General features: G+C 55.0%; 6 protein-coding genes across 6 annotated transcripts; 3 read left to right on the top strand and 3 right to left on the bottom strand.

The window, feature by feature from the left end:
• Positions 1 to 2,687: 2,687 nt before the first annotated feature.
• On the bottom strand, positions 2,688 to 3,933 carry J4E87_002117 (uncharacterized protein; the record flags this gene model as incomplete). The annotated part of the gene is made up of 2 exons (XM_049373756.1): positions 2,688 to 2,710; positions 2,769 to 3,933. 2 exons carry the CDS (start codon positions 3,931 to 3,933, stop codon positions 2,688 to 2,690), a joined length of 1,188 nt encoding a protein of 395 aa, XP_049237126.1.
• A 992-nt stretch (positions 3,934 to 4,925) lies between these two features.
• J4E87_002116 (uncharacterized protein) lies at positions 4,926 to 5,420 on the bottom strand (the record flags this gene model as incomplete). The annotated part of the gene is made up of 1 exon (XM_049373755.1): positions 4,926 to 5,420. The coding sequence occupies one exon, from the start codon at positions 5,418 to 5,420 to the stop codon at positions 4,926 to 4,928; it is 495 nt and encodes a 164-aa protein (XP_049237125.1).
• A 1,018-nt stretch (positions 5,421 to 6,438) lies between these two features.
• J4E87_002115 (uncharacterized protein) lies at positions 6,439 to 7,149 on the bottom strand (the record flags this gene model as incomplete). The annotated part of the gene is made up of 1 exon (XM_049373754.1): positions 6,439 to 7,149. The coding sequence occupies one exon, from the start codon at positions 7,147 to 7,149 to the stop codon at positions 6,439 to 6,441; it is 711 nt and encodes a 236-aa protein (XP_049237124.1).
• Positions 7,150 to 8,168: 1,019 nt separating this feature from the next.
• Positions 8,169 to 8,708, top strand: J4E87_002114 (uncharacterized protein; the record flags this gene model as incomplete). Its single annotated transcript, XM_049373753.1, has 1 exon — positions 8,169 to 8,708. The coding sequence occupies one exon, from the start codon at positions 8,169 to 8,171 to the stop codon at positions 8,706 to 8,708; it is 540 nt and encodes a 179-aa protein (XP_049237123.1).
• Positions 8,709 to 9,528: 820 nt separating this feature from the next.
• J4E87_002113 (uncharacterized protein) lies at positions 9,529 to 10,563 on the top strand (the record flags this gene model as incomplete). Its single annotated transcript, XM_049373752.1, has 1 exon — positions 9,529 to 10,563. One exon carries the CDS (start codon positions 9,529 to 9,531, stop codon positions 10,561 to 10,563), a length of 1,035 nt encoding a protein of 344 aa, XP_049237122.1.
• A 2,688-nt stretch (positions 10,564 to 13,251) lies between these two features.
• On the top strand, positions 13,252 to 14,658 carry J4E87_002112 (uncharacterized protein; the record flags this gene model as incomplete). Its single annotated transcript, XM_049373751.1, has 1 exon — positions 13,252 to 14,658. The coding sequence occupies one exon, from the start codon at positions 13,252 to 13,254 to the stop codon at positions 14,656 to 14,658; it is 1,407 nt and encodes a 468-aa protein (XP_049237121.1).
• Positions 14,659 to 15,114: the final 456 nt, after the last annotated feature.

The following is a 15,114-nucleotide window of genomic DNA, read 5'->3' as shown; positions in this document are numbered from 1 at the left end:
CGACGAGGAAGATAAGAAACCGCTCATTGAATAGCCATTGGCGAGTAACTGAGGATGACTGGAGTATGATCGAAGGTTGGACTGCGAGGCAGAGCGCACTGAGTTCCTTTCCATCCTGGGATAACTTCCGTCTTGCGGGATGTGTTGCAGGGACTGGCGGCGACGTTCCTGAGATGTTACTGCCCCTCTGTGATGGAAGCCTGAACGGTCTCGTCGGGCGTTCCAGCCTTCCTCCTCCACGTTCATCCCTCTGCCATGAAGGCTCTGTTCGTACCGTTCTTGGTGGCTTACTGTGGAATGTGACAGCGATGCAGGACCCGCAGCTTCGGCTTTAGAGCTTTGCGAGCTCGACAAGTGTCGGTATCGAGTTGGTTGTTTGATAGTCGTTTCAGCATCCCTTCCGGCTTTGATGGCGCGTTCCCGGTCTCGCGGCGGGGTCTGTATCGCAGCGGCGAAGGCACAAAACTCAGGCGTCGCAACGTCAGTCACGTTGAGTTCACTGATGCTATGAAGAGTGCGCCGTCTTTCCTGTGAGCTTTCTGGCTTGGTTTGGCGCTGAGCTCTGAGCGATTGCACCTGAGGGTGAGGCTTCTGGAGAGGCATGTTGAGGGTTGGTCTTGCTGGAGGAATGCCACGTTACTCTCAGACACTCTGATTGGCCTATACCTTGAAGTCGAAGTGTTCCAAGGTTTCTTTAAGTGCTTGTAGGTTCTTGAAATCTTTTATCGATGCCGCGCGCCTTGAAGCGTATTGTCGGTGATCTCGGAATTGAGCTGCATATCGTGCTACGAACCCTGCATACTCGCCAAGCGGGCATCCGTCAGTGGTGTGGACGTTTCGTTATCGTCGCACCTCGAATGGGTCTTTGGACAAGAGACGTTGAACAGGGACGCGGATTGCTTTGCGAGTAGCGGTCAGTGTGAACGCTGCTGTTCATGAGGAGCGACACTGACGTCTTGGCATAGTCTCGTATATCATGAATAACATCTGATCATACCAGTTGAGGCCAATAGTGATGTGACGGTGAATTGTTGAGTTGCTGCAGCGTGCGTAATCGAGCCCAGACTCAGGCCGCTAATGTATCGACACCACCGAAGGCCCCTGCCAGTGATTCGAGGCTTCGCTAGTCCGGCTATGACCACGATGAGGCGGTTGTTGCAGATCATCTCGGGAAGGCCATCTCTTGGCGACCCAGCTGTGAGGGTTGGAACGCGTGGCGGTCGGGTGGTCCGAGATGGTCAGCCATCTTGGGTCCAGTATGACGGGAAAGCAAAGTCACACTGCGGGTACAGCAGCCTAGAGTTGCGATCTCATAGGTCGCAGTGGGCGCGCCACCACGCTGGGTTTCGTGCGACGAGGTACAGCAGGGGAACGGGCCGTGAGATCGAGACGCGTGTGAAGACGACGTGGAAAAGAGCTAACGTGCTATGTGAAGTCCGTCGAATAGGGAGCGCCTTGATGCTGGCTGCATTGATGAAGATGATCAGCATGCTTTCACAACACAGTGTAAGGCTCTTGTGTGAGCCAAGATCAGTATAGCTATTGTGAGATCTGGCGACTCTGAGACATCACACCTTCCCGCGTCCTGCAAACTCAATACTTGAGATCGGCGAGACTGGTATGTTATTCACATATTGATGATCGGTTGCGGGGACACCGGGGACGCCGGGGCGCGATCGGTGAATGGGACGCGAAATTGGTAGGCGCGGAGACGTTCACTTCATTGGTGTTCGCTGCCCATAATGACGTCCGGTGTCTGATGTATCTCTATCCTCATTAGCCTTCCTGGGCGTGCGCATCATCTCTAGCTTTCGTCTGTTCATCTTGTGTCGAGGCGTTCTTCTCTCTTTCCAGCTTCCTTGCCTTCATGTCGGCCGTCATCCGACTCATCTTCGCGCGTATCTCATCCATTCTGACCGCCATATCATGCGTGGTGCTGCTGGGATCCCGAACGTGAGCAACGCCGACGGCGAGCTTGTCGCACACAGGTCGCGGTGTAGGAACGCGGGGCGTGTTCGCGTGATGCTCGGTCTGCGCATCAGCTATGGCAGGTCGAAGGAAACCTGGATTGCTCGTGCCATTGGCTTTCACTGGAAGCCTGCTGTTGGTATAGATTGAAGAGCAGGTACTACGCCGAGTACTGGCTACGTCGTTCAGCGATAGAGACGTGGCTGAGTCCGAGCGTAGGTGAGCGGGCAACGGAGAGGACGCTCTAGGTATCAGTCTCTTGATGGACTTGGTTGGGATGGGCGGAGCGTGTTCGAGATCAGGTGAAGGGCCTCTGTGCTCGTCGTTTGGGGTTCTCTGGAGTTGTATCCGAGTCGCCCGCAGACCGTGAGTTGCAGAAGCCGGAAGGTGCGACTGGGATGCTGACGCGACTCTGGATGCAGTCATGCTGTTGCTGGCTGTCGATTGGCACCATCCCAGGCTTGCTTTCGTCGGCCGGGCATAGCCGGGCGCAGTTGCGGTAGACGCAGTCGACCTCAAGCTAGCTGTTGCAGGCTGGACATGACACGGGGCGTTCCCTAAGGCCGGAGTAGGCTGGCTCCCGTATTGCACCGAGGCTGGCGGGAGTGATGGCGTAGGCGACTGGCACAAATGTGGGTATCGCGACGTTGGTGGAGAGCATGCTTGCGGGGTGGTCGAACCACATCGCGGTCGCGCTAGTGTGGTGAATAGACGCTTGCTCAGTGCAGGCGAAGTGCCGCAACTGGAGATAGCGCTAGGCAGCGAGGTGTTAGTCATGCTGGCAGGTGCAGTTGGTCCACTTAGAGTCGCGACTTCCTCCTCAGCACCCATGTACTTCCTCATGACAAGCTCTACCTGAGCAGCAACATCGTCAAAGTCCAGCGTTTCGAGCACATCGAGCGCTTTCATCTTGTGGTTCAAGGCTGCGCACCACTCATGACTGATCGCGTTTTGAGATTGGGCTATCATCTTGTTGCGAGCCACGATGTCCACCCAGTCGCGATAGGACTGAAGTCCTTTCTTCATGTCTATACAGGCTTTTGCGACGTGCTTCTTACTCACAACGGCCCATGGGTCTAGCGTCTCAAGCAAAGCAACGTTCGCTGCGTTGCCGGTGATCTTGCGCCAGATGACCAGAAGCCTTTGGAGGTCGCATCCGACGGTCAGCAAGTTGTTGCTAGTTATCTCAAGCACATCTCGTACGTCGCCGCAAATGTTGTCAATGGTGCTGGAGTCCACGAGAAGAGCGAATTGAAATCGGTCGATGCTATTGATGAGCTCGCGGTAGGGGTCAACGGATAGATCAGAAGCCGAGGGCGACTCGATGGTGGTAGAGATCTCCGAGATACGGGGGCTTGTGGAAGCCGGGATCGAGTCAGGTGTGGGACTGCGCGCATGTGTATGATGAGGAAAGCGTGTCAGTGGGCTTCCAAATTGGGTGGCAGTGATGGTCCTTGAGGAGGAGACAGTGTCGGCTGTGAAAGAGGACGATTCGACCGCAAGATGCTGCTGTCCATGCGCATGATGTGCTGGTACTGATGCACCTCCGGAATCAATCGCAACCGCGTTGTTATCGCGAATAGAACCCTCCGTAGTGTCATCGGAATGGAAAGCCACAGGAGCAGAGATCAGCAACTGTGTTCTCACCCCCATAGGAAGGTTGTTGTCCGACTCGAGTCTCAACGCGGCCGCAGTCGCCTCAGTATCCTTTGCTCGACCATCACGGTTGTGGACACGCTGCCAGAGACCCTTCGCCGCACGCCTAGCCCAAGAAACCTTGACATCGTGGCCGTCCTGACCTTTGCGCGATGCCGTGTCAGCATCACTGCCCTTCCAAGCCTTGCCAGACGAAACGAACTTACCTCCTGCGACCGTATTCGCACGTCTGCGCCACCTCCGCAGGCCGCTATTCTCTGCGGCCTCGGGATCCATTCGGCGGGTAACGAAAGCGCTGAACGCACCCATTCTTGTCGTCGGCGAACTCGGTATCGGAAAAGGGGAGAGCACGCTTATTGCCGAGATGCAGGACTGATTGCTGGAGGAGGCTGCTCGTATGAGGTGGGGTTGAGTTGTCAGTACGTATATGAGATGGGGTGTGAAGCTGTCAGTCGCGCAATATTGCGGGTTGCGCGCATACGAGACCCTCGCCATTGTGGCTCTCGTTACCAAACAGTTCAGTGTGGAGAGGCATAGCAAACCCTAACCCTGATTTTACGTATGCTACAAGGGTACAGGAAGCCCTCTCGCGGCCAGCGCAATGGCAAATCTACCGGTTATCAGGTTTGTCGGCCTTGAGATATTCATTCGAGCGTCTGCCCTGCGCATGTCAGTCTGTCGCAACATGCAGTATGGCGCTGCGCAGCTGCAAGCTGCAGGCGCTGACAAGCTGCTCGGAGCGACACCGCGCAGCCTGCATTCGGTACCAAAGTATGCACAGCATTGAACACGACCGCCTGGCTAACAAAACGGGTGGTCATTATCGATTCTTTTATTGTCGCATGCTATCCGAGCCCCTACAAAGCAACCAGTGTAACTCCTAAACGCTCAAACATGTATCCCCATATAACGCTGCCCCGTTGTTCGCGGTCGGCGCCGGCTGCGGGGCGGGTTCGTGACGGTCGTGGAACGAGGGGGAATGCAACATCCATCAAGCACTATTCGCTGTTAAGTTCAGTTACTACGTGTCTCGCCAGGACGCTGGCGAAGAAGAAAAGACGAGGGGGAGGGAGGGATAGGAGGGGTGGTGGTCGAGGCCTGGACTGCACGGCGAGCGCGAACGCGAACGCGAACGATGTCATTCGAAGGAAGAGGGCAACGATAGTTGTGTTATTGGCTGCGTGATGCCAATTAGCACTCGTCCATGCTCATCTTCTAAAGACACTTCGTCGCCTTCGCTCGCTCGTACAGTCATGTATAGGCTCGATGTAAGCGAAAGGGCGAAGGCAGGGGTCGACTTACTACAAGCTCAAAGTCAAATCGCCGCGGATACTCGCTTTGAGTTCAATCTCAATCTCCAGATTCGCCTCGAGCGTCAGCTTCAGGCCGTCCTGGTCCTTGAGCTCGCTGCCCTTTTGCTGCGGCTCCATGCGGTAGGGCTGGTTGGGGTCGGTGCCGCGCATGGGGATCTCGCCTCGCATGGCGCGGGCGTATGTGACGGGCCCGTCCATGGATGTGCTGTCCGGGCCGATACGCTCGAACATGCCCATCTTCTGGAGATCGCCGTTTGCGTCGGCTTCCTCGAGGGCTTCTAGCGACGTCGTGTGCATGTATTTGCCGTTCTTCTTGTCTTCTTCGATGCGGTTGCGGCGGGCGCGGCGCGACGAGGAGCGCGACCGGGCGGATTGTAGGCCCGCCTCGCGCTTGTCCTGCTTGGCCTTGTTCACAGCCTTCTCCTGCTGCATCGTCGACCGCTCGTGCGGCTGGTTCTCATAGTCGGAGTCCTTGTCGGCCATGTCGTCGGGTATCCTTGCTATCATGCAAGGCCTCGGGCGGTTGGAGGAGGCTGTTCTAGATGGGGATTGTCTGCGTGAAGGAGGTGAAGAGTTGCGCAGAGGTGTCGAGGTAACGGCGATAGATGCGAGCAAGATGTGAAGTCAGCAAGGTCGAGCAGCAAGCGGAGCTACTACACGCCTACGCACGCCACGACTGGTACGGGCAGCTCCACTCCAAAAACAAGATTACTCGCAACGGCCTGGTCCTCTGTAGCCCCCAAAGCAAGGACGCCGCCGCCGCCAGCCTGCACCCCTGTCTTTTCATCCGTCGTACCGTCTCACCGTTTCAGGCTCGCTACGGATGACGTCAGGCCCACATCGAGCGACACCAGCCATTGCTGTCCCAATCGGGTTGACAGCCGCTGCGTGACGTATGTCAAGACGATGCATCTGCGCGCGTCTTTGCAAGTCGCCCGACATTTGCACACATGCTGACGACGCGCGCAGCGATGGCGAAGCATAACCAGTCTCGCGCCCACCCGAGTGGCTAGTCCGCCCGCCGATCGCTTAACGCGGACCGTTGATCTCGCGGGCAACGGCTGTGCAATACTCGATCCTGGGCATAATAGTTGTCAAGTTTAGACTCAGGCTCGGATACCTTACTCCATGGTCAATGAGTTGACGTCGCATGCGCTCTCGGTTACTGGGGTATTATTACAGGGCCTGGTAATAACACGCCTAGTAGAGAAATCCCCTGACGCTGCGATGATCATGACGAAGTCGGATGGGATTACAGAGATAATCACACCATCAGTATGCCAGCGCGATGATTGAGCAATGAATGGTGGTGCAAGTTGTTCATTGTGTCGTATTATACTGCAATACGTATCGTAACACTACATGCAAAACTCCAAACCAAACGCCATTATGATCTCCCAATATAACAATCGATGCGTTTCGTGCATTCATCCTCGGCCGTCTTCTAGTTACTGCGCAAAGTTAGCATTTGGCTTCAGTGATGAATGACTGCAGGCTTGACTTACAGCAATCCAAGCGTGAGATCACCGTGGATCTTGGCCTTCAACTGGATCTCAATGTCGAGGTTGAGTTCCAGGCGCAGCCTCAGCTGCTCACCTCCGTCCTTTCCACCCTCCTCTTCACCGCCGCCGCCGCCAGTGAGACCTCCGAGAGCCTTGCCAGCGGTGTCGCCAACTTGGTTGACGGCGTTACCAGCAGTGTTTTGGACCATTTCGCCGGCTCCACCAACGGCATCGCCTCCAGGGACGTTCTCGGTGATGTCGTCTAGCGGACCTCCGCCCTTGCCGCCCTTCTTTTGGCGCTGGCGGTTGCGACGGCCTCCAGATTGGGACACGTCGGATCGCGCATCAGACTCGGCACCGGAGTCTGCGCCCCGTCGGCCACGGCCACGCGACTGGCGGCGTCTCGATTGCGACTTTGACTTCTCTTGTTGGGGTTCGTCGGATTCGTTGTCAGCGTCGCCGCCGTTGGTTTGCTTCTTGGATTCTGCGTCCTCTTGCTCAGCTTTCCCTTCGCCATCGCTTTCGGGGGCAGGAGTGGCGTCAGGAGTGGGCTGCTGTTGAGGCTTCTTTCCGCCCAGCTTCTTCGGCGTCTTCCTTTCGGTTTTCTTACTCGATGATTCCGCACTGCCCTTTGCGCCTACCGAGGCGTTGGCATCCGCGTTTCCCTCTCCGGAGACAGACTGCTTGGTCTCTTCAACTGTGTCCGCCATGGTGCTGATTGGATGGTCTTTGGGTGGGTGGGAAGTAGTTAGACGGGTGGTGCGTGACGAGCTGAAGGTGCTTCGGAAATTGTTGCGAGTCCAGAGCCGCGGCGCAATTCGTTAATAAGAGAAAAGCGGCCTGGGAACAGGAACCGGTTTGGAGCTTCAAGGTACCTGCTACCCCTGCCGCACTCGAGCCACCCGTCATGCAGTCTGACGCACCATGTGGCACCCACATCCACCCCACCGCCAGCGTCCCAAAACTTGACCCCATCCCTGCGCGCTGCCAACCTGATTATTTTAGATCTGAAATCGTGCTTGCGACAGTCTAGCTGTTCCGCTCAACCCGATGCGCTGCGAGCTCGTGTGCCTCTGGTCTCGCTTGCTCGTCATTGGCGCGCGCACCAAGCCCAACAGCGATGCATCGAGCAACGCGTCAGCTGAATGCGCTTGACATCGACGCTTTGGGACATGCTGTGGCACGGGCGAGGCCTCGATCAGTGGTCTGGCGGAACGTTTACCCACAGGGTGCGGGAGACCGTTTAGTGCTGGCGTGGAAATGGGAACGCGTCTTCATAGCGTGCACAATAGATCTGAGGTAGCGCAGCGTCGAAAGAATCCCGCGATAAATTCTATATCATGAGCGTTGTGCTAGCGATCGTTGGGAAGACGCAATCGCGGGGCGCACCAGATCTTCCCCGATGGCCGGCCCGAATTGCGCCGGTCTGGCGGGTATCGTTACGACTGCATTTCCATACGCACCTCCTTCGGAGCTCAACGAGAGCAACCAGTCAATTGGACACCAGCATACTACCATTCCAGCATGACATCCCCAGAAGCTGCAGATGCAGCCGCAAAGCAGCGGATCATCAAGCACATGAATGCAGACCACCACGACTCCGTACGCGCCACCCACTTCAAGCACCATTGATGTCGAATTCGAGTTCCAGCCCTAATGTTGACCATAGATACGCCGGTATGCCGAAGCGTACGCTTCCAAGTCCATGATGCAGAGTCGCTCGGCGCAGATGGTCGACATTGATCTGAACCAGATGGTCTTGAGCTGTGGTGGGCAACAAGCTGTCATCGCCTTCGACCCACCGATGAAGGCCATGCGCGAGGCTCGCGAGCGGCTTGTTCAAATGGATAAAGACGCTCTCCAGACCCTGGGCCGAAGCGACATCGCCATCACGAAGTTCGTGCCTGCGTACGTGCGTCCTGCTCATCTGTGGAATTTTACGCAATGTGTGCTTGCCCTGCTCTTGCTACCGCGGCCGGCAAACTGGCAGCCTGGATCGCTTCTCTACGACACCGTGTTGTATCTTGTGCCTGGCTTCGCGAGCTTCGTCGCTCGAATCGGCTTTACGGTTTGGGCCATCACGGTACCTATCCACATAATCGAAGCCATCATCATGTCGAGGAAGCTTGCAAGACACGGATGCACATTCCTTGATGCGGTCTGGTGGAAGTGGGTGGGTACGTGTCTCGTTGAAGGGTTCACGTCCTTTCTCAGGCTGAATGCGCTCATCGCGGAGAAGAAGAAAGAGAAGGACGCGAAGAAGCATTAAGGACTACAGAGTTTTTGATTCGAAGGCATCTTTCGAAGGCATCTTTCGAAGGCATCTTTCGTAGTCTAGCATACTCAACTTCATGAGATTTTCTCAGACGGCGATGCGCCCATATACCTAGGTACCATACCGGTCAGGACATCTCCTTGGCATCCAATCGAGCACTGCGAACGTAATCCTGAACTCATCGAGTTGGTAATACAAGAAACGGTATATGCTTGCAACGCCAACTCGATGAATCCGGCATTACGTTCGCAAAGAATGTTCTTCGTAGAGTCTACACTATGCACGTCTCTATATTATCAGTTAGATACGCTCCCGTTGCGAAGAGTTCATCGCATGTGTTGCGTTTCGACATGATAAGCGTCTCATTCGCTTTCGTGATATCCAGCTGTCTCGCGAAACCTATACTCGCCTTCCCCGTCGAGATGTTTGACTTTTCATTTTGATCTGGGGATAGGGATGCCGGTGGCAGGGAACTAGTTTATGTTGGCAACGACGTCGGTTTTGTGTGGATCTTGTTGCATGGCAAACTCATATTTGACATCTCGTGTACAGCTGATTGGTGCCGGGTTCTGCTCATTGACGGTACGTCCAGGCCACAGCCATGTATCGTGGATGCTGCATTGGTCAGCATTGAACAACTTGGAACGGCTCAACCACAAAAACGAAACAGCAAATTTTCAGAGTCCAGATGCTACTCGCGTCTTCGTCTCTCATCCATATTCTTTCCGACACACTTAACATTCAAGTATCAAACTGAGCTGATACCGACACCTGGCAACACGGCGCACGAGAAGCCTCGACCCATACCGCCGCGATGCCTCCAAAGCGAAAGAACGAAGCAGTCACGAATGCAAAGCCTGCCAAGAGGGTTAAGACAGGCGGCGCCTCTACATGCGCACATCCTCTGAATAAGCCGGCCGGCGATGAGACACCCGCGAACGACGACATCAAGAAGGGAAAGCGCAAACAACCCCTCTGCCAAAGTCCACGACCATCTACAGCTACGACAGATGGTACAGCTTCCTCTCCATTCATGGCCCTACCGACCGAACTGCGCTGCCAAATCTACAACTACCTAGCAGCCATCGTTTACGATCCCGTTTTCCCCGAGCCATGCATCTGCAGCTGGGAAGTATGCCGGATGCCAACCGCACTCCTTCAACTCAACAAGACCATATACGAAGAAGTGAAGCATCCCGCGGTACAAAAGCCGTTACAGAAGGTCAACGATGAGCTTGCGTCCAAGATGATACTCGGCCCGACGCGCGCTGAGATAGACCCTGTGTATGTTGCGCTCTCGGATACCTTCCATCTCGCTGGCAAGCAGCTTCGTACTTACCTAGGTGGGCCGCAAAAGCACAGTACCGCGGTCAAATACGTTAGTCTGAAGATTGCGTCTTGGTACAACGATACGTATCTACGGCAGCAAGTACAAAACGGGAATATGAGGGCTTCCAGTGCGCAGACCAAGTGCAAAACCAAGCACTTGCACAAGTTTGTGAAACAGACTTTGAGAAGAATGGCGCTTAGAAAGACTTGCGAGGTTCGCATTCGAATCCTGAACCACCCACTGGGGCCGCTTCATAAGCGAATATATAAGCTCGGTGATCCATTCTGTAACTACACGGAGTACGAGAGATTGGCCGCGAAAGACAAAATACGGCGAGCTCTGAGTGTCGGGATGAAGCGCGAACTCAAGACTGTGTACACAGCAGCGCGCGCAGACGCCCACAAAGGTATTCTTAAGATGATGGCGAACCACTTTCGATCGCAGGGGATGAACATCACGTTCTCGGTGGCGCGCGCGAGAGATCGGCGCTTGTTTGACATGGCCAAGTCACTCTGTTAAGTGTTTTGTCGAAGGGGATATCGCTGCACCCGCTCTCATCACTCTCCAAGGCAGCACGAGGATGTTCAGTAGTTGGACAAGCCCGACGATGTACCCTAGAATTACACATCGTGCATAACTCTTCTGATCCTTTGCCGATACCTACGTGATAGTTTCAACCGGGAGGTATGTGTAGGACCAATCGAGTTTCTTGCTGTCAGCTGAGGTCCTTGATACGCGAACGCGATGGCGGGCATGGCTGCTGAAGTTAATGTTCGCGTCGTGATTGCAACGATGTCAAGACCGCAAGCTCCCGCTCGGGAATGCGCAATATGACATGAGCTGCCGACCATTGCAGTTCACGTCGCTTGCGCAACAACGTGTAGATTGGGAGCATAACCTTCATGGATGACGACGAGGCCGATGTGAGCAGCAACGACCCAACGAGTGCGGTTCCAGACTCTATGCCGAGATCACTGTGCCATCTTCTACTGTTCGCTATACCCAGGCCATTTCGTAGATGACCATATAACGTCTCCACACAATTGTTGCCCAGTTATATCGCGACGTTGTCTCCTGTCGTGCACCGTGGCGCATGCTCGATCGCGCGTTCTGGGGAAGTTCGCGGAGGTATACGGGAGTGCATCGCGCCGAAAGAGGACGGTCCGTCATGCTCTGGGTGACATCAGTATCCCGGTGCAGTTTGCATTGCGCACACCCGTATAATCGTATCCGCGTCTATGCCGTTGTTAATGTGTGTCAATAGATGCGCTGGAGCGTAGTCGGAAGGCGGCGGTTGGTCTTGATGCATGAGGCCACGGTCGTTGAGAGGGCACGCGGATGTGCATAGGCAATGGTAGGAACCCAGACATGTGATATGGTGGATGCTGTCCCTTCGTTTGCGATGCCTCGGCTCACGACACTCGGTGAGGAGATTTGATACCTAGAACCTCTGCTTCGTTGGGAACCGGCGTGTAGGGCGGATATAGAGTCGAGCGCTCAGTTCTTTCGGGTTGAACCATGGGTAAGTGCCCGAGACTTGGATGCAACGCGTCCGGCGGATGTGTCTTGGGCAGCGCGCAGAGCACATCTCAGATCCCTGGTCTTGGGATGTCCGATGGAGAAAAGGTTCGGCATTGCCGGCCATCACGGTGTGTTGTGGAGGCCATTAGAAACTGTTGCGGAGGCCATAGGGACTAGTACTGGACCGTGGAGTATGGGGCTCGTAGTCCAGTCCTTGGGGTCAGTGCGGGTATGAGGGGTGATGCGACGCGCACAGGATGACGGCGGTCGCTGACTTCGCATTCGTATATTATTTCTCTGTCGGCATGGACCAGTCTAGTCGGGTCGCGATGTTCGATGTACGTAGGTGGTGCACTCGTTGGGTCGTTGGTGCTCACGTCGGCGTTGCCGCTATCGATAATGGCAGTGTTTCAAGGAGCAGCTAGCCGTTCCCATCGACGCTATGACGTCGGTGCTCACGCCTCACCACCGTGTTGGCGCCTGTCGAACCTTATTGATGTCCTAATTCTGTATCACACACGACCACACTCCTCTTCCTCTTGCTACTGTTCCTACCCGTCATCGTCAACACCTTGTTGCGAACCCTCGAATGCACTTCATGTCCCTCTCTGCCATCTCTCTTTATTGTACCCACTGAAAGCATTCTCTCATACTTACAAATCCTTGAGAGCGTTCAGCGGCGCGTTGCGCACGACGGCTCATTTGGCCTCGCGCACGGATATAGTACTCCGTTGGTGTACTGCTAATACTCTTACTTTCACGACTCTTCTCTACAAACCCTCTTCAGCCCACGATCTGTCGCACAAAATCGATTTCCACAGATCGTGAAGAAATTCCGGTTTATTAGTGCGAACATTGCCGTAAAGTTTGACATGGATACGCTAACGACGTCTAGGTCACTCTAGGTATGAAACTACGATCGGGCTTACGGTAAACCCTCGACACACACGATGCAGGCTCATGTCCCATTATCAACAAAAGTATTCCTGTTATACAGCGATGAATTGAGAGACCTCTACGCGAACAAAAAGCAATGATGACGACGGCGATGCGCGATGGGAAGGTTAGACGTAGCTTGCAGCGGGCCGTTCGCCTCGACCCGCATCCTTGGCTATATGTCTCGACACCACGACCCAGACTCGTCCAGAACACGCAGCGCTCGAAACCCGAAGTGCGCCCGTGCACACAAGCGTAGAATATTGCTTCCACTGAAGGGTCATGCCTCAGACCAAGTGTATTTGGTGGCTGCAGGAAAAGGCCCTTCCCAAGTTGTCTTCGCCCAAGCCGAACTCAGGTGTGTAGTATCAACGGTGAAAGAACCTCTTCGCCAGGACTAGCGCTTCCGCATCTCTACACCGACGTAACGCCGCTGGAATCGTTCGATATCCGCAGCTTGAACTCCACGGTTGTAACGGCGGCCCACTTAACTATATATGTGAGACCGTACCCCAGGAAGCGGCACGATATATCGGCTGCACTTGCCCACCTGTTCTCCAACTCTTGAGCTGTCTTATATTCTCTTGTCATCTCTTGTCTCTTCCTCTCTTGGCTCATACTCTTCTCTCGACATCTTCTCCTCCCTTGGCCCATCTTCTTCTCTTGGCTCAAAGTCTTGACGTGACTACTACTCATCCTCTTTTGACCCTTACTTCTGCCTCACTCCTACTCCCGCTTCACTCAACGATCATGGAGGACGCCACCTGGAAAGAGACCCGACCAGGTCGATGGGAGCGCGCGCAGACCTACCTCGAGAGAATCAACATACTCACCCGCAACGTCCCCAACGCCATCGGCCGCGACAACTGGGCCAAGAACGCCGTTGCCAAACTCGAATTCCACCCCGACATCAAAGACCCTGCTGCCTACCTGCGGACGGCCTGGAAACAAGTCCGCTACAACCACCCGGAGATTGCCGCATTCCCATACAACGGTCGATACATCTACCGCGTCGGAGACGAACCCTCCATCGCCTTGTGGGTCTCGGCGACATTCTCCGTCGCCGAGGGCAAGACTGTTGATGAACTGCTGGGACGGATTCCACGGAACGAACAGATGATGTGCTACTTCCTTCCCGACACCTCCGAAGTCATGATCTGGTCGCCGCACTACCGCGTCGACGCCCGCGGCGCAATCTTCTGCCTCAACCACCTCGTCGAGTCCCTGGCCAACATGAACCCTAACCTCGTCTTTGGCGGGTGTGCCAAGAACCTAACGCCGAGCATGGAGTTGACGCTTGGAATCGGGCACAAGAAGACACCCGAGATTGAAGCGCAAGCTGAGAGTCGTCTTGCGGCACTAGAGCCCCACAAGCCAGCCCTGGAGCTGACACCCACAATGAAATCGCAGAGACCGGGGTACACTCAGCGCCACTTTGTCAAGCTGTCCAAGCGCGACACCAAGACCGTCATGGACAGTTGCGAGACGCGCGCTCTGGCCATCGACGTCGCTCTCCACGCCGCCCTCATCAGCTCCGTTGCCAAACTCGCACAAACAAAGGAAGCACGAAGCTTCATGGCCTCGTTCCACTCCAACCTCCGCACTCTGATCCCAGAAGGCGCGGCGCCAGAGAACTCGCCCACAAGCTACACCAGCGTCATCACCACGGAAGTCATCGTCTCGCCAGAAACCGACTTCGACTCTTACTACTCGCAACTCGCACCCGTCTATGCCGCCGGCTACGCGCCGTATCTCCCGTCGTCGCCGTTCTTCCACCAGCGCCTCGAAGAGACGCTGTATGTCAAGAAGTGCGAGGCGGACGGATCACCGCAGCCGCGCTTTGCTTTCCTGGGTGAAGTAGACGAGCAGGTCAGCAAGAACATCGGCGATGGACTTGTCAAAGTCAGAGACTTTTGGTTGGGCGCTGAGACCCTGACGATGCGCATGATGGTGCACACGTGGGTCTGGGAGGGCCAACTCGTCCTCAGCGTGTGCTTCAATGAGAGCTATTGGGATAAGGAGCAGGCGGCGAGTCTGCTCGGTGGCATGGAGGATGCGCTGATGGGGGTTGCGCTGATGAAGAGTTCGAGGGTTGATAGTGCGTCGGGATCGAAAACATCGTTGGTGGATGTTAAGTTGGCGGAACTGACGATATAGACTACTTCGAGCGCGTGTCTAAGATTCGATAATCTCTATTTGTAGTGCACGATACCATGAATAAGAACGTTTCCTCCTGTTAACTCACGCAAATGCACGTGATAGCGATCGCCTGGGATGTAGTATCTAGGCGTACACGTGAATTCGGTCGCGTGCAGTGGAGCAACGGCTAATGTGTTCAAAGTCTACCGAGAGAACTTGACTTTGCTGGGGTTTAGCCCACTATCCGCGTAATGCCTTATCGTACATGGTGCGTAATATATGCTGGATGTACGATATAGTCTACAAGGTTGTGCTAAAGTCCGCTGTAGCCGACAACATCCCGCGAATGCTGCTGTCATCGCCATATATCCTAAGACCAACTTCAAGACTCTGGAGACTCTTCTTGATAGCCTCTTTCCCTTGCGATTTCATGAAACCCACGCACGCGATCGGGTACTCGTGAGTCATCTTGAG

This window comes from Alternaria ethzedia, assembly GCF_023757985.1.
Source record: "Alternaria ethzedia strain BMP 0044 chromosome Unknown scaffold_3, whole genome shotgun sequence".
NCBI classification, from domain to species: domain Eukaryota; kingdom Fungi; phylum Ascomycota; class Dothideomycetes; order Pleosporales; family Pleosporaceae; genus Alternaria; species Alternaria ethzedia.
Note: the sequence above shows the minus strand (reverse complement) of the source record. Positions and strands in the feature narration are given on the sequence as shown.